Source organism: Terrapene carolina, unplaced genomic scaffold, assembly GCF_002925995.2.
Source record: "Terrapene carolina triunguis isolate 2854851 unplaced genomic scaffold, T_m_triunguis-2.0 Scaffold752, whole genome shotgun sequence".
NCBI classification, from domain to species: domain Eukaryota; kingdom Metazoa; phylum Chordata; order Testudines; family Emydidae; genus Terrapene; species Terrapene triunguis.
Genome location: NW_020665103.1, coordinates 184,729 through 206,894, shown reverse-complemented (window position 1 = coordinate 206,894; position 22,166 = coordinate 184,729). Strand labels below are relative to the sequence as shown.

At 56.4% G+C, this 22,166-nt stretch overlaps 2 protein-coding genes across 4 annotated transcripts in view; both read right to left on the bottom strand.

Annotated features, from left to right (window-relative positions):
• LOC112125057 (E3 ubiquitin-protein ligase TRIM39-like) overlaps positions 1-2,854 on the bottom strand; it is a 261,459-nt gene extending 258,605 nt beyond the window's left edge. Inside the window, exons 1-2 of the mRNA XM_026660394.2 lie at positions 2,453-2,854; positions 1,906-2,001 (exon numbers count right to left, since the gene is read on the bottom strand). Coding sequence (XP_026516179.1) covers positions 1,906-2,001; positions 2,453-2,854 — 498 coding nt within the window. The remainder of the gene's footprint in view (positions 1-1,905; positions 2,002-2,452) is intronic.
• Positions 2,855-5,832: 2,978 nt separating this feature from the next.
• Positions 5,833-20,689, bottom strand: VARS2 (valyl-tRNA synthetase 2, mitochondrial). 3 transcript variants are annotated; one of them, XM_024214494.3, is made up of 30 exons: positions 20,656-20,689; positions 19,918-20,273; positions 19,332-19,413; positions 19,035-19,135; positions 18,681-18,802; positions 18,501-18,567; positions 17,950-18,047; positions 17,647-17,728; positions 17,311-17,430; positions 17,063-17,174; positions 16,648-16,736; positions 16,051-16,141; positions 15,796-15,923; positions 15,552-15,655; positions 15,281-15,362; positions 14,847-14,923; positions 14,344-14,431; positions 14,044-14,149; positions 13,458-13,528; positions 13,247-13,372; positions 13,024-13,128; positions 12,421-12,489; positions 12,245-12,323; positions 11,909-12,036; positions 11,413-11,565; positions 9,775-9,984; positions 9,111-9,222; positions 8,355-8,536; positions 7,467-7,616; positions 5,833-6,552 (listed from the first exon to the last, which is right to left on the bottom strand). In XM_024214494.3, exons 2-30 carry the CDS (start codon positions 20,155-20,157, stop codon positions 6,451-6,453), a joined length of 3,276 nt encoding a protein of 1,091 aa, XP_024070262.2. In that variant the 5' UTR covers positions 20,158-20,273; positions 20,656-20,689; the 3' UTR covers positions 5,833-6,450. The 3 variants fall into 3 exon arrangements, with proteins under 3 accessions (XP_024070262.2, XP_029769504.1, XP_029769505.1); XM_029913644.1 differs by lacking the exons at positions 19,332-19,413; positions 19,918-20,273; positions 20,656-20,689 and having other exon boundaries at positions 19,035-19,219; XM_029913645.1 differs by lacking the exons at positions 5,833-6,552; positions 7,467-7,616; positions 8,355-8,536; ... (1 more) ...; positions 19,918-20,273; positions 20,656-20,689 and having other exon boundaries at positions 9,122-9,222; positions 9,771-9,984; positions 19,035-19,219.
• Between the last annotated feature and the right edge of the window lie 1,477 nt (positions 20,690-22,166).

Here is a 22,166-nt window from a genome sequence, read left to right as displayed (position 1 = left end):
GAGGTGCAAGCATCCAACGTGTTTTCTGATAGAAAACTGGGTTAACTGGCAGCAGTAGTAGAACTGTTCTCCTCTACAAAGGACCAGCCACTAGAGGGTGGGACCCATTGAGATATCCAGTCTTTATAATGACCTATCTTCAAAACTGGGATCCCACTGCGTGGATCACATGAGCGAAGGGAGTAACTCCATTACCTAGCAGCAGTAGTAGAGCTGTTATCCTTTAGCAGGACCAGCCCCTAGAGTAGAGCTGCTCAGAAATTTTTCAACAACCCTGTTTTTCCATCAGAAAATACTGATTTGTCACACCCGAAATGTTCTGTGGGAACTTATCTGTTTTGACTAAACTTCCGCAGGTGCAGGAACTTCTGGTCCAAGTGAGAGCTCTACACTCCCAGAAGAACCAGTAGCCCAGATGTTAAATGGACATTTCGCTAGGATGTGGAAGACAGAGGTTCAAATCCCCACGCGGCCTGATTGGATCCAGAACTTGAACCTTAGGCCTGGTCTACACTAGGACTTTAATTCGGATTTAGCTGCCTTAATCCGAATTAACCCTTCACCCGTCCACACTACAGAGCCAGTTAATTCGAATTAAAGGGCCCTTTAAATCGATTTCTGTACTCCACCTCGACGAACGGAGTAGAGCCTAAATCGATTTTGTTAATTCGAATTAGGGTTAGTGTGGACGCACACCACCGAATTACTGTGTTTAAGTTAATGGGGTAGTGTGGCCGCACACCACCGAATTAATGTGGTTTAAAACCGAATTAAGGTGCTTAGTGTGGCCGCGCACAATCGAATTTATACAACCTGTTTCCCAAATTCGAATTATCTAAATTCGGATTAATCCTGTAGTGTAGACATACCCTAAGTCACCCACCTTTGAGGAAAGTGCTGTAACCAGGGAGCTCTGGGACACTCTTCTAAGGTCAGGTGCCCTCCATCTCTTCTGTTGGAGCTGCTCCACTTTGCATAAATCAGTGGTTCTCAAACTTTTTTTTTCATGGACCACTTGAAAGTTGCTGAGGGTCTTGGCAGACCACTTAATGATCTTTCCAAATGTTGTTTGTACCATTAGCTAACTATTGTAAAGCACTTTGGAGAAAAGTGCTATATAAAAAAAACTTAATAATAAACTTTTTTTGTTCTACAAATAAAAGTACACAACTCATATTTTAATATCAGTAGTCTTAACCTTTCTAATGCGATGGATGTGCTCTCTCTCTCCCGCCATGGCAGTCCCTGAGCTGGGGCTGGGAAGGGGGGGGGGTCTCCCTCTCTCCCCCACTGCAGCAGCCCCCGAGGTGGGGCTGGGAAGAATGGGGGGGGGTCTCTCCCTCTCTCCCCCACTGCAGCAGCCCCCAAGCTGGGGCTGGGAAGGAGCGGGAGGGTCTCTCCCTGGCAGCCGCAGCCCTGGAGCTGGGGAAAGTCGCCTCTTTCTCTAGCCACCGCAGCCCAGCACGTCCCAAATTCCCCCCACCCCCTCTTCTCAACCCACTGTCCCCTCCCACCTATCCCCTATTCCACCCAAGGAAACCACCTCACCTTACACGTGCGTCTTCTCCAGGGTCCAGGCACCTAATTAGTGGAGCCACCACGCCTGCATGGCTATACTAATTAGGTGGGTGGCCCTTCATTCACTTGTGTGCAGCCACCCAGGAGCGCAACTTAGAGGGAATTATCTGCGGACCACCTGAATGGCGCTCGCGGACCACAGTTTGAGAACCTCTGGCATAAATAGTCATTGGGCCAGAGAGAGAGACTGACTCTGTAGCTCTAGCAGTAGTAGGCTATTGCCTTCTATGGGGACCAGCCACTAGAGAGGGACGTGAGACACACTCTGCAAGGGTGTTGCATTGGCAAAGTGCAGGGGAACCCCAAGGATGGGGAAAGAGAACTTACCAGCAGCGTCTCCAGCCTCCTCCCTTCACTGACGGTGAAGGCCTCCTGGCTGGCGCTCTCATTTTTCAGAATCTGCAGGTGCCTTTGAAATTGGCCCTGTCAATAACAGTGGAAGGATGGCTTGTGGGGAAGGCTGAACTGGGAGTAGGAAATCAGGGTTTGGCTCACGGAGAGAGGATTCAGGACTCCTGGGTTCTGTGCCCAGCTCTGGGATGGGAGGGGGATCTAGTGGGTTAGAGCAGGGGGGTGCTGGGAGTCAGGACTCCTGGGTTCTAACCCCAGCTCTGGGAGGGGAGTGGGGCCCAGTGGTTAGTGCAGGGGTGCTGGGAGTCAGGACTCCTGGGTTCTAGCCCCAGCTCCTGGACCGGGGGGGTATGTGCTTAGAGAACGACTAGGACAGCTCCTTGGTTCTATTACTGGTTCCAGGCTGTGGGAGCCAGGACTCCTGGGTTCTACCCCCGCACTGCCCCTCCTTGCCATCCATGGAGGCCTCTCCCCTCCCAGCCCCACTGCTCTGCTCCAAGTGCCCTGCATTAGAGCCAGTTACCTTGTAGTCCTGGGCTGCCTCCTCGATGGGAACCACCCTGTGAGCTCTGTGCTCCTTGGATCTGTCACACACCACGCAGATCAGGGCCTGATCCTCCTTGCAGAACAGCTTGAGCCTCTCCTTGTGCTTCTGGCACATGCTGCCCTCTGCCCCCCACCCCAGCTGCCTGGCTCTCTCCACCACCTTCCCCAGCAGGGGGTTTGGGTGCAAATGCCTCTCCCAGAATCTCTTCCCGCACTTGGGACAGGAAAAGTTTTCTTCCAGTCCGTCCCAGACCCGGGTGATGCAGGCCTGGCAGAAATTGTGCCCACAGTTCAGGAGTACGGGGTCTTGGAAGGAATCCAAGCAGATGGGACAGGCCAGGTCATCTTCCAGAGCTTTCCCGGGGTGAACAGCGGCCATGGCTGGCAAGAGAAACAGAAACTTACAAGAGGGCTGAGCTCCTTCAGGCCCACCCACTTCCTGGAATCTGGCAGGTGGAGGTGTCTGCAAATCAGCCTGTTTAGATTAATAGGGATAAATCAAGAGCAGGGTGGGGGGAGAGGTGTCCAGCTCTGGGAGGGGAGTAGTTAGAGCAGCGGTTCTCAATCTGTGGCCCAATTAGCACACAGCTGCAGCCCAGCTGTGTGCTAAAGGCTGCCAGCCGGCCCAGCAGGGTCAGGGATCTGGGCTGCTGCTCGACCCCACACAGCGGGTTCCGGGGTCCCTGCCGCCCAATCCCTCGCCCAGGGCTCTGCTCCTGGCCCCACGCTGTGGAGGGGTCTCTGGGCGGGAGGCGCTGGGCATAGGGGTCTGTGGGGGAGGCTGAGGGGGACACGCTGTGATTCTCAACCTGTGGCCCAGGTAACACATGCGGCCCACAATGATAAATAGGTTGAGAACCACTGGGTTAGAGCATCAGTGGCGTGTGTGGGGGGGTATTCTAATGGTTGGATTAGTAGGAGTTTGAGCACTGTAATTATTCCAGTATAAAGTGATTTTTGTTCCAGATTACTGTCGATTCAGGGAGCTGCTCCACAATAGATATCCAGGTCAATTTCTCCAGTCTACTGATCAGAGTTTCAAACACGATCATTAGCAACTCTGCTTCCCGCCACATCATAAGCCAGTGGCCGGATCTCATAGCCCTCAAATTCCCTGCCCTAACCCAGTAGATCCCCACTCCCCTCCCAGAGCGGAGCCCAGAACCCAGGAGTCCTGAATCCTCTCTCGTGAATCTGGCTGTTGCATTTCTAATTAACTCATTGCCTTTCTGTAAGTGCCAAGAGCCGACCCCCCAATGAGCACCCTCGAGTATATTCCCAGAGTTGAGTCAGCCTGGGCACTGCCCCCACAACACTCCCTGCCAAGGGGCCTTGGAGCTGGTCTGGAAAGACCCATCGCCAGGAGGATATACTGTGTCAAAAGAGGGATCAGTTTCATCCAATATTCTTATGTGTATTACAGTAGCACCCAGAGGCCCCAGCTGAGATCAGGGTCCCGTTGTGCCAGGCACTGCACAGACACACAGCGAGAGACAGTCCCTGCCACAAAGAGGCAGGGTGGGAGGGGAAATTGAGGCCAGAGCAATGCAGTGACTTGCAGTGACAGACACACAGTGTCAGAGGTAGGAATTGAACCTAGATCTCCTGAATCCCACTCCAGTGCCTTAACTCCAAACCCATCCCTGTCCTATTAGCCCACTAACACTTAATATTACTTCTCCAGCTCACACCTATTTACCCAGTGCAATTCAATTCCCCTGCTAGGCTGAGACTCTAGAGACGCAGGTTCAAGCCCCAGCTCTTCCACCGACTCCCTGTGTGACCGTTGGCACATCCCTTAGCCGTTCTGTGCCTTACTTTCCCCATCTGTAACAACCTTGGACTGGGGAGCCAGGATTAGAATCCTGATTCTTCCAAGCCCGAACTCCCGCGTCTCTGTTTGACCTAATGGGGATCCTCTCCTAGTGGTAGGTCTAGTATACTGTACACAGGGGCAGTTGCTAGGTGGCAACACATAAAGAGACACCCCCCCGTTCACACACTACAATAGTTATATCATGCTGTCTGAAGAGGTAGCCTCCCGCTCCACGCACACTGTAGCCTGCAGGTCTAGGCATAAGAACGTCCACAATGGGTCAGACCAAAGGTCCATCTAGCCCAGTGTCCTGTCTTCTGACAATGGCCAGTGCCAGGTGCCCCAGAGGGAATGAACAGAACAGGGAATCATCAAGTGATCCATCGCCTGTCGCCCATTCCCAGCTTCTGGCAAACAGAGGCCAGGGACACCATCCCTGCCCATCCTGGCTAACAGCCATTAATGAACCTATCCTCCATGAATTTATCTAGTTCTTTTTTGAACCCTGTGATAGTCTTGGCCTTCACAACATCCTCTGCAAAGGAGTTCCACAGGTTGAGCGGGCGTTGTGTGAAGAAATACTGCCTTTTGTTTGTTTTAAACCTGCTGCCTATTAATTTCATTGGGTGACCCCTGGTTCCTGTGTTCTGTGAAGGAGTAAATAACACGTCCTTATTTACTTTCTCCACACCAGTCCTGATTTTATAGACCTCTATCATATCCCCCATTAGTCGTCTCTTTTCCAAGCTGAAAAGTCCCAGTCTTATCAATTTCGCCTCATATGGAAGCTGTTCCATACCCCCAATCATTTTTGTTGCCCTTTTCTGAACCTTTTCCAATTCCAAGATACCTTTTTTGAAATGGGGCGACTACATCTGCCCTCAGTATTCAAGCTGTGGGAGCACCATGGATTTAGATAGAGGCATTTGCTAGTCAGGCATCCGTGTAAGTTAAGGCAGAACAGCCATGAACCAATGCACCTCAAGGCCTGTCAGACAATAGCTTAGCTCAACTAATCAAGGCATAAGACCCAAAACGCCTTAGCATAAGCAGCGGGTGGGAGATGCCAGCATGATGACCGCTGCTGCTGCTGCTGCTGATGATGAGGAAGATAATGACTAATATTTCAGGTTGTTCTGCCAGATTGGTGAGAGTAGATAGATGCTCACCCGCACATTCGGTTTTATCTCCGTCATCCTTGCTGGGCTAGAATGTTTGTCACTTGGTGAAGTGTGTTAAAACAATTCCAAATACAGAAGATTTTTTTCTAAGCATGAGTGTTCCACCCCTGCACAGCAGGGTTCCCACGTGAACAGCAATTCTACTGATCCAGGGCCTGATCTTGGGCCGAGAACCTACCAAACTTCAGAGTGTTAACTGGGAATTCTTAAGTCCTCAATATAATACATACACAAGCAAGAGCCCAGGCGACAACCACAACACACACACACACACACACACACACACACACACACGCTTGTCTTCAGGCGACGCTATAAAAGCAGCTCTGACGTCACAGAGCAGGTTAGTTCCCCATCAGTTTTAATGGGTGACCCACCTTCCCCACAGACCCACTGGCTCATTTTCCCAGAAGGCCGCGGGGCCTCGCCTCATTTCCATAAAAGCCAGCGCCATGAGAGATGAACGGGCTATAGGTCTGTGACATCTGCCCACCGGGATGCGCCTGGTTTGACAAACAGAAGCTGGTTCTGGGGTGGATCCTGCGGGAAATCCAAGTCCAGAGGCCGTTCAGTCTGAATTGCCCTCATGAGGGCGGGGCAGAGCCTGAGGGTCACGGCGCCCCCTAGAGGTAAGTGAGCCCTGCCCTGAGGTTAGAGTGGGACAAGGGGTGTGCCATGCACCCAGACAGGGCAGTTTCCTCTGCCCCTTAGAAATTGGCTTGTTTGCGCCATCCGTGGCGCGAGTGTGACCCCTGGTGGCCAGGGCAGAGCAGTCTGCACCTGCGCTCTGGTGCTTTGCACCCACAGTCCCGCTCTGCAGCACGAGTGACCCCCTCCAGCTGGCCCCCTACAGGCCTTCAAGACTCTTCGCATCTCAGTCACATTGATCCTCAGCATTAGAGCCCGGCCTCTGGCTGCCCGATCGCCTGGGTCCCTTCCACATCCAGCAGCGATGGATCCAGTTTGCCCAGAGGTGACTCATTCATCGGCTGACGGAGGCGTTCCCAGCCCTGCTGACATGCGGCCGAAGCTCTCCAGGGCCTGATTCAGCTGCTCCAGCTCAGTCCGGAGAGAGGAAATCTACCGGGGGGAGGGAGAGGGGAATGCAGATCTGATCAACGTAGTCACGTCCTCCATCGCCGACATGCCCCCCTCCCAACCCGGACATCCCCCCACCTCCAAATTCACCCATCACTGGGATCAATACACACACACCCCCATATTCACCGCACCTCCAAATTCACCCGTCATGGGGATCAATACACACACACACACACCCATATCCACCCTACCTCCAAATTCACCTGTCATTTGTACATGGGCACATGGACACCCCTCCAAATTCTCTCTCAACGTCACCCCCAGTGGCTAAAATGGGCATCATACACTCCCCTCTAGTGCTGTAATGGAAAATACACTTACACATTCACACATACACATGGGAAAATATGTACACACACACACACACACACACACACACACACACACACACACCCCTAGCAGCTGGACCAAGCCTCTCTCTCTCATACATACAAAAGAAAAACGTTTCCCCGAGAAATTTTGAAAAAAAAATCAAAAAAGGTTTTTCTTGCCCTTGTTGCCTGGTTTAAAATCGAATGTGTTCGTTTCTCATTTCCTAAGAAATGTCTCCACTGGTTTCTTTTATTAATCCGAGTCAGTTGAAATCACAGGGTGGGGTTAAAAAAAATTCACTGGAAATATTTAAAAACAAATGGTTTTCAAAAAAAGGTGACTTTTGAAACTCAGGGAAAATTGAAAAAAAAGAAAGTTTTGATTAAAAATAAGCAAAATTTTCAGGAAAAATGTTTTGCTTTAAAAAATTCAACCCCCCCCCCAAATATTCACAAAATAATAAAATAATAATAAAAAAGGTGAAAATGTGAATGCAGGAAAAGGGCTTTTTTACCCCATTGAATAAATATTTTAAAAGCATTTCAACCAGACAAACCCCACCAGCCACTGCCGCCCATCACCTTCTGCTGACACTCTGCCTGGGCTCTCGGTGAGACCTTCTCCTGGTAGCCAGACGCCTGGGTCCGTGCCGTAAGCTCCAAGATCTGCCGCTCCAGCTTCTTCTTACGGGCCGCTAGCCGGGGGAGCTCCGCCTCGGGGTCAACCAGCCCCTGGGATTGTCAGGAAAGGATGGTATGAAACAGCCAGGTGTAGAGTAATACAAGCGTTAAGCGTGTGCGATCTTGTCACCCTCTAGTGGTGACACTGGGTATAACAGACCCTTCCAGGGATAGGATGGACACCCTGGTTAAATGTGTGATCATGTCACCCTCTAGAGGTGACACTGGGTATAGCATTCTGCTGCCGACACCACAGCTTAGTGGTGTGGGGGGAGGAGTCCTTTAGCCGAAGGGCTCGAGGATGGGTTTTCAGGTCCCAGGTTCAATCCTGGAGTATGCCCCATTGTGGCAATACAGCCACAGTCCCGCTAGGGAAATAATTTCCTCGAGAGATGTGGTGCAACCTCAAGCCAAGAGCCTAGTTAACCCTCTAGGCAATGGGAACTGGAGCCTGAGTCGCCTCCCCATGAGGACATTCCTGACTGGCCCTGCGCCTTCTCCCCAATGGGCCCCTGATCTCTGAACACTGCTCCCCTGCCTCCGCTAACCCATCACCATACGCAAGGTCCCAGGGACCCGTCTAGCCTGGGATCCTTCCCTGCCCTCTGCCACCCCAGATCAGAGCCACGGGCCCATCTAGCCCAGTATCCCACCTGTTGCAGCGGCCAGAGGAAGCCATAATCTCTCCCACAATGCACCTCACTGAACAACACTATCCAGTGTTCTTCCTGACCCCCTGCCCTCCATCCCAACCTGCCCTGATGTCTGATGTTTGCATCTGGCTCTTACCTGCAGGTCCATATAGATCTCAGTGTGGTCGTTCACTCTCCCCCACACCCAGCCCACAGGAGGCTCCGCACCCTTGGAGGAGGGGCAAAGCTTCAGAGAGCCGGCCAGGGACAGGGTTTGCAGGGGCTCTCTGTACTCCTCGTACACTCTGTGGGCAGCTGGCTCTGAGCACATCAGGTAGACTGCAGGGACAGAGAGAGAAAGCCCATAAGCCAATGGGGCAGGGCAGCCCTCCCAGGGCATGCTGGGAATTGTAGTGCTGATTGGCTGCCAACCTGGCTCTAGCCCTGTTTGGTCCCTCCAACATGGCGGGTATGGCCAATGTGGTAAGGTTGCCCTCCCAGTGCATGCTGGGGAATTGCAGTCTCCCCCAGTGGGGCACAGACACCATCTTACCCATATGGGGCAACCACACAAGATAAGGCTAGAACCAATGGAGCAAAGGCTCCCCTCCCAGTGCATTCTGGGAATTGTAGTCCCCCCACAGGCCACACCTATCACATCAGGTGTACATGATGGTGCTAGAGCCAGGGTGGCAGCCAATGGGGTGAGGCTGCTCTCCCAGTGCGTGCTGGGAATTGCAGTCCCCAATGGGATGCACCCTCCCATGTCCTGTAGGGACAAGGCAATTTAGCCGGGTTCCTAAACGCCCAGCCCAGGTGGCACTAGCCAGTGCCCGTCATTGACAAGCTCAGCACAGAGGCCATGGGGCATGAACTCCCTCCTGCCCCTATGGGCAGGGATCCCTCTGCTCACCGGGTGGCCGGGCTCTCGTCAGCCGGTAGGTCACCCTCAGGGCACGCACCACCCGCACCACTTCCTGCGCCAGCAGGAAGTCGTCCTCATCCGCGGGGCGACACCAATGGGCCTGCAGCGAAGGGAAGGGAATTCAGTGGTTTCTGACGTGCCCCACCAGGAAGCAGCGCTGCCTAAGGCTGCTTCCCCCAGGTCCTACTGGAGTCCAGGGCTGACTGTTCATGAGCAACCCTACAGTAACAACCTCCCCACCCCCTACTACCATCTCTGTCAATCTACTGCTAGCAAAGACCATGGGTTTATAATCAAAGTTACAGTAACAAACCAGTGACCCCTCACTTGTGATGCTGTTGTTCATTATTGTGTTACAGTAACATAGAAAAGCCCCAGCTGAGATCAGGGCCCTGTTGTGCCGGGCGCTGCACAGGCACACAGGGAGAGACAGTCCCTGCCCCACAGAGCTCACTGTCTACTAGACAAGGGGAGAGTTATTAATTATTATTATTCCTGTTTCACAGAGGCCCAGAAAGATTCAGTGACTTGCCCACGATGACACAGGCAGGCAGTGGCAGGGCTGGGAACTGAACTCAGGTCCCGCAGGTCCCAGCCCAACCCCCTCTCCACTGAGCCACCTCTTCCCGTTCGGCGCCCAGAGCTGACCCACCAGCTGCCCAGCACTGGGGTATCCGGCCACGCAGATGCTGGGAGCGGGGTCCGCGTCCGGCTTGGGGAGCCGCTGCCACAGCTCCTCCGTCAGGTAGGGCATGAAGGGCGAGAGGAGGCGCAGGCCCAGGTCGGCGCAGCTGAGGAGCGTCTGGCGGGTCTGCAGGATCCGGGATTGATCCCTGCTCTGCAGCACGGGCTTCACCGACTCCTGCCAAGGGAGGGAGAGGCCGTATAGCAGGGTGATGACAGCTTAGGTGGATAGGTTGTGTTGGATGGATGGGTTAGTTACATTGGGTTAGATGGGTTGGGTTGGGTTGGACATGATGGCTGGCAGGGCTGGCTCGAGGCACCAGCACTCCAAGCACGTGCTTGGGGTGGCACTTAACAAGGGGCGGCACTCGGGCTCCTTTTTTTCCTTGGGGCACAAAAAGCCGGGAGCCGGCCCTGAGTGGAGGTGAGCTGCGGCAGTGGGGGGCGCAGGGAGGGCCGCAGGAAGTAACCGGGGGGGGGGGCAGAGGAACCGCTCCCCCCCCCAGCTCACCTCCGCTCCACTGCCGCCTGCTCCCCCAAGCGTGCCGCCGCCGCTCTGCTTCTCCCCTCTCCCTCCCAGGCTTGCCTGGGACGGGAGGAAGGGGTAGGAGGGGAAATGCGGCGCACCCAGGGGAGGAGGCGGGGCCAGGGATTTGGGGAAGGGGTGGAGATGGGGCAGGGCTGGGGGGCGCGGGACATTTTTTTTGCTTGGGGCGGCAAAAAACTTGGATCCGGCCCTGGTGGTTGGACTTGATGGGATGAGCTATGTTGGATGGACGGTTGGATGGCTATGTTGGGTTGGGTTGGATGGATAACCTGGGTTGGGCTTGGCTGGGCTGGACTGGTGGTTGGATGGCTACGTTGGGTTGGACGGACGGTTGGATGGCTACGTTGGGTTGGACGGACAGTTGGACGGATGGTTACGTTGGGCTGGGCTGGACAGGTGGTTGGATGGATATGACGGGTTGGACAGATGGTTGGATGGCTATGTTGGGTTGGGCTAGGTTGGACGGGTGGTTGGATGGATATGACAGGTTGGACAGATGGTTGGATGGCTACGTTGGGTTGGGCTAGGTTGGACGGGTGGTTGGATGGATATGACGGGTTGGACAGATGGTTGGATGGATACGCTGGGTTGGACCGACGGTTGGATGGCTACGTTGGGTTGGGCTGGGTTGGATGGACGGACAGTTGGATGGCTACATTGGGTTGGGCGGACGGTTGGATGGCTACGTTGGGTTGGGCTGGGTTGGATGGATTCGTTGGGTTGGGCTGGGTTGGATGGATTCGTTGGGGTGGGTATGTTACAAAGTTGGGTGGAAGACTGGATGATGGGTTGGATAGGTAGGTTGGAAGGATAAACAAAGGAGGGTTGTAGATGGGACCAAGACACTGGGATATCTCATTTGGTATCCCCCCTCCCCCCAGGTCTACCTGTACCCCTCAATCCTGACCCGCAGGCCCCTCAATCCTGATCTGCTTCTTCTTGAGCATATATTTTTATAAACAGGCAGAAACAGGGGCTAGGGCGAGATTCAACAAAACTCCCCACACAGAGCCGGGAGGGCAGGATTCCCACCCAGGCCAGAGGAGAACTGACACTCACCAAGTAGACGTCGCAGAAGTTGTGCAGCCAGAAGTGGTGGATGGTGGATGTGACCAAATGCAGCTCATACTCCCCAAACTGCTGGCCGCAGTCCGCTGCAGTGTGGTAGAGACGACTAAGGATCCATCGGTCCATGGGGGAGCTGGGGCAGACCTGGCGGGGGATGGAGGATTGACTCCAGCCCTAGTTACAGAAATCTCTGGGGCTCATTGCTGCCTCCCTGCAATACCACCCAAGCCCAGCAGAGGGCACCACATAGACCCAGTATTTCCCCACCTCCCTGCCATGCACCTTGTCCCCAACAGAGCATGTCAGATACATCCATGGTCACTCATTATACTACCCCCTGCAATACCACAGGCGCCCAGCAGAAGGAGCCATTGGTACCCAGTGCCCCCTCCTCCCCATTATACTGCCCCCTGCAGTTCCACCCACAGCCAGCAGAGGGAACCAATGCTGCTCATAACTCCTCCCCACCCCCGAAACACCCCATTACCTCCTCCGGGGTCTGTGGGGCAAACCCCTCTCCCAGGGCCCCCAGAGTGAATCGGACGGCGTTCCACACCTTGTTGCAGAAGTGCCGGGAGCTCAGCACCGTGGCCACATCCAGGTTAATGTCGTCCCCTGGGGGCAATGTAGAGAAGTGGGGAAAGGCCCCGATCCCAGCCCCCAAGCCAGCCAGTGCCCTGCCCTGGGGCTGGATCAGAGCCAGCGCCCCCCAGAGGGGAAAGGCCCCATGTCCCATTCCCTGCACCCCTGAGCCAGCCAGTCCCCCACCCTGGGGTTGGATCAGAGCCAGTGCCCCCTAGAGGGGAAAGGCACCTGCTCTCACCTTGGACCCGATGGGAGCACAGCGCGAATCTCAAGGCGTCGGTGCCGCATTCGGGGATCCCCTGGGGGAAGTCTCGTCTCTGGAATGGAAGGGTGATGATATGAAGGGGAGGAGCTGACTGAAGGGAATGGGGGAAGGGGGTCAGTGGGGCAGGACAAGGGAGGGGAAGGACCCACCTGTCCCTCCATAGCGATGGCCGCCTCTTGGGGGTCCAGGTTCCCATCTCGCAGCCTCCCCTGCAAATCCTGCAACGAGGAGAGAGCCTCATCAGGGGCAGGCATGACGGGGAGGGATGTGTTTTTGTAGGGTCTCCGGTGAATGCAGGCCAGTTTGTTATTGTAGGGTCTCCTGGAGGGGCTGGGCGAGCCAGTTTGTTATTATAGGGGTGCCTGGAGCACGGAGGTTGTGTTGTTTAGGGGTTTTTTTTGGAATGGTAGTGTTTCACTGGGGTGGCGAGGAGAGATATGCAGGGGCTAGTTATTGTAGGGTCTCTCTTGGCAGGGCGAGGGGGAAAGAGATGGGGGGGGGGGAGTGCAAGGCCCTGTTTGTCATTGCAGGGTCTCTCTGGGGGTGGGATGCAGGGCCTTGTTATTTTAGGGTCTCTCTTGAGGGGGAGGGGGAATGCAGGGTCCAGTTTGTTACTGAAGGGTCTCTCGGGGTGGGGGAAGAGACGCAGGGCCCAGTTTATTGTTGCAGGGTCTCTCTGGGGCCCTGTTGCAATGCTGCAGGGGCCAGTTTGTTGTCGTAGGGTCTCTCGGGGAGGGAGGGGGGTGTGGTACCTGCAGCGAGGCCCCGTGAATGACGTCCAGTGGGTCTACGACGTTCCCCAGAGATTTACTCATCTTCCGGCCGTGGGCATCACGTACCAGGGAGTGCAGGAAAACCTGGAAAGAGAGAGAACCGCAGACCCCGTTATCTCAGCCCTGGGTCCCCCCACCACAGCTCTGCCGGCACCCTCGATCCCAACCCACAGCCCCCCTGAGCTCCCCCTGCCTCGCACACCTGGGAGAACGGCAGCACTCCAGTCAACTGCTCCCCCAGCATCACCATCCGAGCCACCCAGAAGAAGAGCAGGTCGCTGCCCGTCTCCAAGAGGCTGTTGGGATAGAATTCCTGGAGGTCTCCAACCTGTGCGGGAGGAAGAGAAGGAGTGAGCAATGGGCCCATCCAGCCCGGCGTCCCACCTGTCCCCTTTGCTCTGTGTGTTGCTCACCTTAGGGGGCCAGCCCAGCGCGGCGAAGGGGAAGAGAGCAGAAGAGAACCAGGTATCCAGGACATCAGCATCTGGAGACACAAACAGAGCATCGGCCGATGAGCTGCTTGGTAGGTTAGCAAAGGAGGCAGCACGCTGGGGACCCTACAATAATAAATGACTTCCACAGGATTGGGTATTTTCCTTTATCTCTGCATGGTCTCATCCGCCTCCCTTAGAGTAGGGCACTACCCCAATTTCCCTGGGTCTGAAACAAGTTGGGGTCACTACAGAAAACAACTCCGGGGTTATTTGCCCTCAGGAGCACCCCCAACATTACAGGGCATTCCCCCCCACCCCATTCCAGAATGGGGACACCAAGGCCTGCTCTGGCGTAAGCCAAGTATTCTGGGTAACAGCCTATGCAAATAGTTGAAATTTTGTGTATCCCACTTTAGACACCAAAAGTAGGTCCTGAAGCAGATAGGGGTGAAAAGTGAGTGCACGGGGGGAGTGAGAAGCTCTGGGGCTTTGCCCCATTTGTTACTTGAGGCTTTACCCCCTCCTTTCTTGCCAGAGTCACCCCCTAGAAACCCCTTCTCTTTACCTCTCACCAGCTCCATTTCCTCTTCTGGTTTCTTCAAAATCCCTGATGCTTTTCTGCGGGCTTCTGCCTCTGTCCTGCCCACAACCCACAATGCATCACTCCCATCCTGTTAATAAACGCGTGACAAGAGATGCAAGTTAGCTAGCTAAAGTGCCCCCTGTTGCGTAGCTAGGAGCTCCCCCAACAGCCAGCGTCCCTGCCCCACTCCCCACAGCGACCCCTGCTGGGAGAGGCTGGGGCTAGCATAGCCAGGAACTTCCCCCCACAGCCAATAACATTCCAGATAAGCAAATAGCTCACCTTGCCTAAGTCACATGACCCTGAGACAGAGACCTGATAGGCTGGAATCTGATGGCCCCACCACAGCTGTCGGGAAATGCACCAATCGCTACAATAAAGCAAATAATAAAGCCAATAAGATTATTTTGTTTAATGCCAGTTCCCCAGTTAGCCACAAGGGGCGATAGAGAGCCATTCCAGATTGAGGTAAGGAGCCAGCCTTCCCCATTGAATTGTTGACATGCCAGTTTGTTATTATTGGGTTGCTCACAAACTAAACAAAGATGGATCCTGGCTCCAGAGAGGAGAGGGGTGGAGCCTAGCAGTCAGGACTCCTGGGTTCTATCCCAGGTCGGGGGGTGGCTGAGATTCAGGATTCCTGGGTTCTATCCCCACTCTGGGAGAGAAATGGGGTCTAGTGGGTTACAGCAGGTAGGGCTGGACACCAGGACGCCTGAGTTCTATCTGCAGCTCTGGAGTGGGGAAGAGGGTCTAATGATAGAGTGGTGCAGAACTCCCCTCACCTGATGTTGGACAGCCACGTCCTCCAGTTCTTCTCATGAAATTTCGGGGTGAGTTTCAGACGCCCTGACTCCACAGCCTGAGGGGCGAGACAGAGACTGATAAGCAAACCTGGCTTGGACAGCAGAACCTCCAAGAGGGCAGACAGACCAAGCTGCACTACAGCCCCCAGAACTAGGAAAGTTCTCAGGAGAGAATCCTGTATCCCACTACTGCCACCAAACACCATCAGGAGATTCTTATGTAAGACCCATCCAAAGCAAGATTAACTCTTACAGCCTATGCTTCAGGGATTTATGCAGTCCAATATGGAGGCACCATCACGGCTTAAATCGAAGTCAGGTGAACTAGTGGTTAAAGCAGGGGAAGGCTGGGAGTCAGGACTCCCTGTGCTGAGCGGTGACGATGCGGGAGCTGCCATTAGGGGACCCCTCACCTCCAGGGCTCTCTGGGCCATTCCCTCACACCGGAGAAACCACTGGCTCTTCAGCAGGTTCTCAACCACGTCTCCAGAGCGACTGTAGGATGAAAAGAGAAATAGATTTATTTGTAATATCCTGGAACTTCCTACCCACTCCCAACAGCACAGCACCCCCTTGCGCCACACTGGGGCATTGGGGCTAACACTGACAGCAAGGGGAGAGCGCCCCCTACTGAACCCCCTTCACTCCCCAGCTCCATCCTCCATCGGCAAGGGGGTGTACTACCTGCAGAGGGGCAGCGCCATGGCATGATCCTTCATACCCCGGTACAGGCCTCTCTCCTTCAAGGCAGACACCACTTTCTCACGAGCCACAAAGCGATTCAAGCCCTAGAAAGGAACAGAGCAGTAGACTAAAACAGACGGGCTGTGGGTTGGGACTGAGGGGCACAAGCAGAGCTGGGGGCGGGGGGGGAGTCCAGGGCTGGGACAGCAGGGGGCTGTGGGTCAGGACTGAGGGGTGTCATTACCTGGAGCCAGTCTCCACACTCAGCTGTCATGGCCCCATCCTCCCCGATCACAGAGACCAGGGGCAGCCCATGGTGCTTGCCCAGTTCGTAGTCGGCATGGCTGTGCGCCGGCGTCACCTTCACGGCTCCTGCAGGGGGCACGGTGGAGAGGAAAGAACCTCTAAGACCTGGATCCCACTAGTGACACCAATACAGCCACTGTCCAGCCAGTGCCCGACTCAGAGACCTGATAGGGCTGAGGGGCCTGGTGCTTACCCGTGCCCAGGTCTCGCTCCACCATGGGGTCCGTGATGATGGCCAGGAGGCGCCCAGTGAATGGGTGCTGGAGCCGCTTGCCGTGCAGGTGCTGTCAAAATAAAAAGGGAGAAGCAAAGCCAAGATCCATTATGCCCCGACACTTCCAGTGATCCCCCATTTTAAACTCCATGGATACCCCACCCCCCAACTCCATGGCAATGACCCTCCCTTCTCTTCCAGAGAGCCTGCCCCGACCCCAGAGAGGACAGTCTCCATGACGATGAACTTCATCTCCATAGTGATGACTCTGCCTTCCTCCCCATGAGACCACACCCATTAGCCCCCTTCTGCCCCCAAAGAGACCCTTCCCCTGTCTCGCAGGAGACACCAGTCTGTCTCCATGGAGATGACTTCACCCTTCTGCCCCATGAGACCCAATCCCTGTCATCATGGAGAGGACGCCGCCTTCCCCCAAAACCCCGCCCCCTTCTCCAAGGAGACAACTTATTCTCCTCTGCCCCAAAGTGGCTCCACCCTGTCTCCATGGAGATGACCTCTCACCTGCGAGACACCCTGCCCCCTTCATCCCAGACACCCCTCCTCTCCGCCCCTTACCGTGAACCGTGGGTCGTCGGGATGGACGGCCACAGCCATGTCCCCCAGCATCGTCTCCGGGCGGGTGGTGGCCACAGGGAGCTCCTCGTCTTCCCCCGACACAGAGACAGGGCAAGGGAGAGACAGAAAGAGGGTGACTTTATGGGGCTGGATTATTACCATGAAAAAACAAACAAACAAAAAAACAGCCACCTCTGGGGTGGGGCCGCTGGGGAAGAGTCACACAGCGACACAGCACAGGGATCGCTCACCCAGCGCTGAAATGCAGCCACCTCTGGGGTGGGGCCGCTGGGGAACAGCCCCACAGCAACATAGCATGTGGATTGCTCACCCAGCACTGAGATGCAGCCACCTCTAGGGTGGGGTAGCTGGGGAGCACCTGCTGTCCCCACCTGTACAGAGCTTGGGAACTCACCCTCCTGTCCATCCACTTTGTAGGCAAAGGTGAACATCACTCCAAAGGGCACCGGGGCCGGGCAGCCGGGCACAGGGAGCACAGTCCGACCCTGGAGCTGCCGGGTCTCCACCTGCCGGGGAGAGACTGTGTCACGAGACTCGGGGGGAGGGGAGGGGGAAGAACCACACGGCTTTCCTCCAACTACAGCCCTCCAAGATACAACCCACCCCCAATCCCCAGTGCTGCCCCCCAGACCACACACTCACCTCCACGTCGGAGATGGCGGAGCGCAGGGCGCACGACCAGTTCACCAGGCGCTGGTCGCGGTACACCAGCCCGTCCTCGTGCAATCGCACGAACGCCTCTGCCACGGCCGCTGAGAACCCCTGTGTGGGCGAAGGGAATGGCATTCGCATGGGCATATCCCAGGATCAACCAGAGAGACCCCACCCCCCTCCCAGAGCTGGGGAGAGAACCCAGGAGTCCTGACCCCCAGCCATCCCTGTTCTAACCACTAGATCCCACTCCCCTCCCAGAGCTGGGGAGAGAACCCAGGAGTCCTGGGTCATGAACAGTAACATATTTGCACGTCAGACACTCACAGCGTCCATGGTGAAGCAGACTCGGTCCCAATCCAGAGATGCCCCCAGAGCTTTGAGCTGTCGGAAAATCTCGTCCCCTTTCCTGGTCAGAGAAAGAAACATTGATTTACAGCACTGACTGCCAGGGGACAGTGCCAGCCACAGCCCCCCTAGTGCTGCACTGGGCCATTGGGGTCAGCACTGACTGCCAGGGGCCAGCGCCCCCCACTGAGCCCCCGTCTCGCTCTCTGAAGCCCAGCGCCCCCTATTGCCCCCACCAAGCCCAGCACTGACTCAGGCCGGCGACGCCACAGCCGCACTCACTCCTCTTTCCATTTCCAGACCTCGGCCAGGAATTCCCCTCGCGTCAGGTCCTGCCGCAGGGCACCCCGCTCCTTCCAGAGCTTGCGCTCCACCACCGCCTGCCAGGGGAGACGGGAGAGTCACCAGAGGGAGGGAGACACACACACAGCAGGAACACACACATGCAGCACGAGACCCCCAGCTGCCCTACCCCAGAGGTGGCTGCATTTCAGTGCTACAAGAGCCATCCCTGCGCAGCGTTGCTGTTGGCTGTTCCCCCCCCGCTGCCTCAGCCCAGAGGTGGCTGCAATTCAGCGCCATGCGCAGTGTTGATTCCCTCCAGCACACACCCACCATAGCCCGACCTACACTTAGAATTTCGGCTGACCTAGCTCCATCTCTCAGGGGTGTGAAAATCCCACGCCCCGGAGCGCTGTAGCTCTGCCGATCTGACCCCTCATGCAGACGCAGCCAAGCCAGCGGATTAATGCTTCCATCACCCTCTCTGCGGCTGCTCGGGGAGGTGCTGGAGCCCCAGCAGTGTAGACGCGCCCTTTCCCCTCCGGTCTCACCTGAGTGGCGATTCCGGCATGATCCGATCCCGGCACCCACAGCACCTGGAAGCCCTGCATCCTGTGCCTGCAACACAAGTCGGAGAGTCACCAGCCAGGCCCTGTGGGCCACAGCCCGCCCCGGGGCCAGAGGGGAAAGGCCCTATAGCCCATTCCCCATCCCTCCGAGCCCCTACTCACCATCGCACCAGCGAGTCCTCGATGGCTACCGTGAGGGCATGGCCCAGGTGCAAGGACCCCGTGACGTTGGGCGGGGGGATGCAGAGGGAGAAGATTTCTGGTTTCCCATGGGGCTGCCGGCTCTGAGACACAGAGAGGGTGTTTTAACCAGCTCAGCGCCCCCTGCTTACCTCCCCGCCCCACTCCCTGCAGCACAGCACCCCCTAGGGGCACTGGGGTCAACATGGTAAGGGGAGAGTGCCCCCTGCTGAGCCCCCCGCCCTGCTCCCTGCAACACAGCACCCCCAGTGCAACTTTGAGCCCTACCACCACCCATGTCAAGGGTAGGACTCTGATTCCATCGGATGTTTTTACCTGATATTCAGGTTTGAAGAATCCTTCCTTCTCCCACCACCCATACCATGCGGCTTCCACGTAGCGGGGGCTGTAAGAGGCCGGCAGCGGCACGGTAGTGTCTAGGGAGAGACCCAGCATACGGTTAACCACGAACAGAGAGGCCCCTAACAAAGTCTCTATAGGGGCGGGGGCAGTGCCTGGCCTAGGGGCTGGAGAGACACAGTGAGGCTTCGGACAGATGGACCCTGCACAGAACACTCTCACGCCAGCTGTGGAGCAGAGGGATCCATGAGAGGTTACATTTTCCCATCATACCTTTCTTCTGACCGGCGGCCGTTGGGATGTTGTACAGAACCACGTCTTTTGGAGCCCACGCCTTAGCCTGCCCCTGAGGTACCTGGGGAAAAACCAAACACACCCAAGAAGATGCTGGTATGTGAACCAGGCTCCATACTGGGGACAATCGCATATTAGACCTGGCTTTGCCGTACTACAGAATAATAGATATTTAACCTGTGTCATTTATCACAGAGGAGATTTATAGGGGAGGTCAGTCTGAACTGAAATGCAGCCACCTCTTGGGTGGGGCAGCTGGGTAAAAGCCCCCAGCAACACTGCACAGGGATTGATCTTGTAGCACTGAAATGCAGCCGCCTCTGGGGTGGAGCTGCTAGGGGAAAACAGTCCACAGCAACGCTGTACAGGGATTGCTCTCAGGATGCTGAAATGCAGCCACTTCTGGGGTGGGACAGTTGCATAGATGGCGCACAGCAACTCTGCAAAGCAGGGTCACAGAAAAGGAAAAATAATGTCCTCTCTTGGAGTTAAAAGGGGCTGTTTAGTTTCACTAGAGACAGGGCACTGGGGTCAGCACCGACTGCCAGGGGAGAGTGCCCCCTACCTCCTGCCTCCGGGCCACTCCGGCTTCAATGGACTCCAACCTCTCACGCTGCCGCCTCCGCTTCTCTGCCTTGTTCTTGAGCTGGGTCATTTTCCGCCCCAGCCCCTCGGGGTCGGATTTGCTAGCCTGGGAGGCGGTTCTCCGCCCGCAGGGGACGTGCCGGGGCCCAGCCTGGAGCAGCAGCTGGCGGAGGGAGCTCAGAGTCCGACCGGTGCCGGATCCAATCCAGTTTGGTGCCATGTTCAGACGTGGTTGGTTCTGATTGCCAGCTGGATGGTGGGGGAGTCCCCGTCTCCTGGCAGCTCACACCCCACACCGGTGCTGGCACGGGCGTGGCATGGTGCTGGGGAGGGGACCTGCAGGGCAAAGATAAGGGGGCAGGACTTGAGACACAGGGACCGGTGCCATCTGCCTCCAGTGGCCTGGATCCCCACTCCCCTCCCCGCGCTGGGGAGAGAACCCAGGAGTCCTGGCTCCCAGCCCCGCCCCCTTCCCCTCCCCGCGCTGGGGAGAGAACCCAGGAGTCCTGGCTCCCAGCCCCGCGCTGGGGAGAGAACCCAGGAGTCCTGGCTCCCAGCCCCGCCCCCTCCCCGAGCTGGGGAGAACCCAGGAGTCCTGGCTCCCAGCCCCGCCCCCTTCCCCTCCCCGCGCTGGGGAGAACCCAGGAGTCCTGGCTCCCGCCCCCCTGCTCTAACCCACCAGGCCCCGGCCCCTCCCGCTCTCACCCCTCGTCCTCACGTTGCAACTTCGATTCCCGCAACCCTCTACCCGGCAATTGTGACCTCACCCGCGCCCGCCAATCAGCGGAGAAAGGCGGGGCCCAGGCGCTTTGCTCATTTCCTCCCCATCCCCACATGATGGGGGGCGAGGTGCATGATGGGAAGCTGGAGGGCTGCGCTGATCTGGCGGGGGGTGAGTGGCTGCGCATGGAGCCGCGGGCGGGGGACTCGAGGGAGCCCGCGGCCTTTTATCTCCGGGGCAGCTGCCCAGGCGTGAGAGAAGGTGGGTTCCCCTGGGCTGGGGGGATAGAGAGGGGAACCCCGAGGGGGAGAGTTGGGGGGCAGGGAGGGAGTCCTTGTGTGGAGGGTGGGGGGCAAAGAGGGGACCCCTGGGGGGAGGGGGAGGTTGCGAGGGGGGGCAGAGAGGGCACCCCTGGGGGGAGGGGGAGGTTGAGGGCAGAGAGGGGAGGGAAGGGCAGACCCTAGGGATATAGATGGGGGGCAGAGAGGACTCCCCTCTAGTAGCAGGGTGGGACAGTGGGGCGACTTCTAGGGAAGTGAGGGGGCAGAATGGGGAACCCCTGAGGTGGATGGGGGCATTGCTAGGTAAGGGGGGGATACCTGGGGGGCTGGGGGTGGATCAGCAGCCGTAGCCTCCCTCCCAGCTGTGGCGTTGGGTTGGGGGGTTTGGATGGCTTAGAAATTGGGGGGGCGGGGTGAATTGGGGGGTTGGTAAGGTGTTTGTGGGGGGGAAGAGGGGGCCACTTTGCTGTAGAAGGAGGGAATTGGGGGGAGGGATCCCTTATGCAGATCTCAAGGCCTTGTACAAAGGAGGTCAGTGTCCTAGGGGGCTAGGCTGGATGACCTCTTGAAGTCCCTTCCGGCCCTAGATTTCTATGACTCTACGACAGGGGTAGGCAACCTATGGCACGCCTGTCGAAGGCAGCACGCAAGCTGATTTTCAGTGGCACTCACACTGCCCAGGTCCTGGCCACCGGTCCGAGGGGCTCTGCATTTTAATTTAATTTTTAAATGAAGCTTCTTAAACAACTGGTGAGTTCCCCACCTGCCCAGGAGTGGTGAGGCTCAGGTTTTGGGCTCCAGCCCTGAGGTGACGGGCAGCAGGCTCTGGTCATGGGGCTTCGGGCTCCAGCCCTGGACCCTGGCTGCGTGGCAGCAGGTGCCAACCTTTGGCTCACCCCCCTGCTGCCTTTCCAGCCCCCCATCCATCTCCCCTGGCCCCCGCTGTCTCCCTGCCCACCTCCCCATCCAGGGCTGGGTAAGTCTGCTGCGAGAATTGATATTTGTATGTTTGTTAATAGCGCTTTTCACAGCCTCCAGGCTCGCTAGCAAGTCTGCTGCTATGAAGAGGTATTAACAAACATACATCAATTTTCATAGGAACAGACTTACTAGCTAGCAAGTCTTTATTAAAAAAAAAAAAGGGGGGGGCAAAAGAAACAACAGCACAAAAAGACAAGAATGTGCAAAGCACCTTATTCGTGTTTCTGTTCTGTGTAGGTCCAGTAG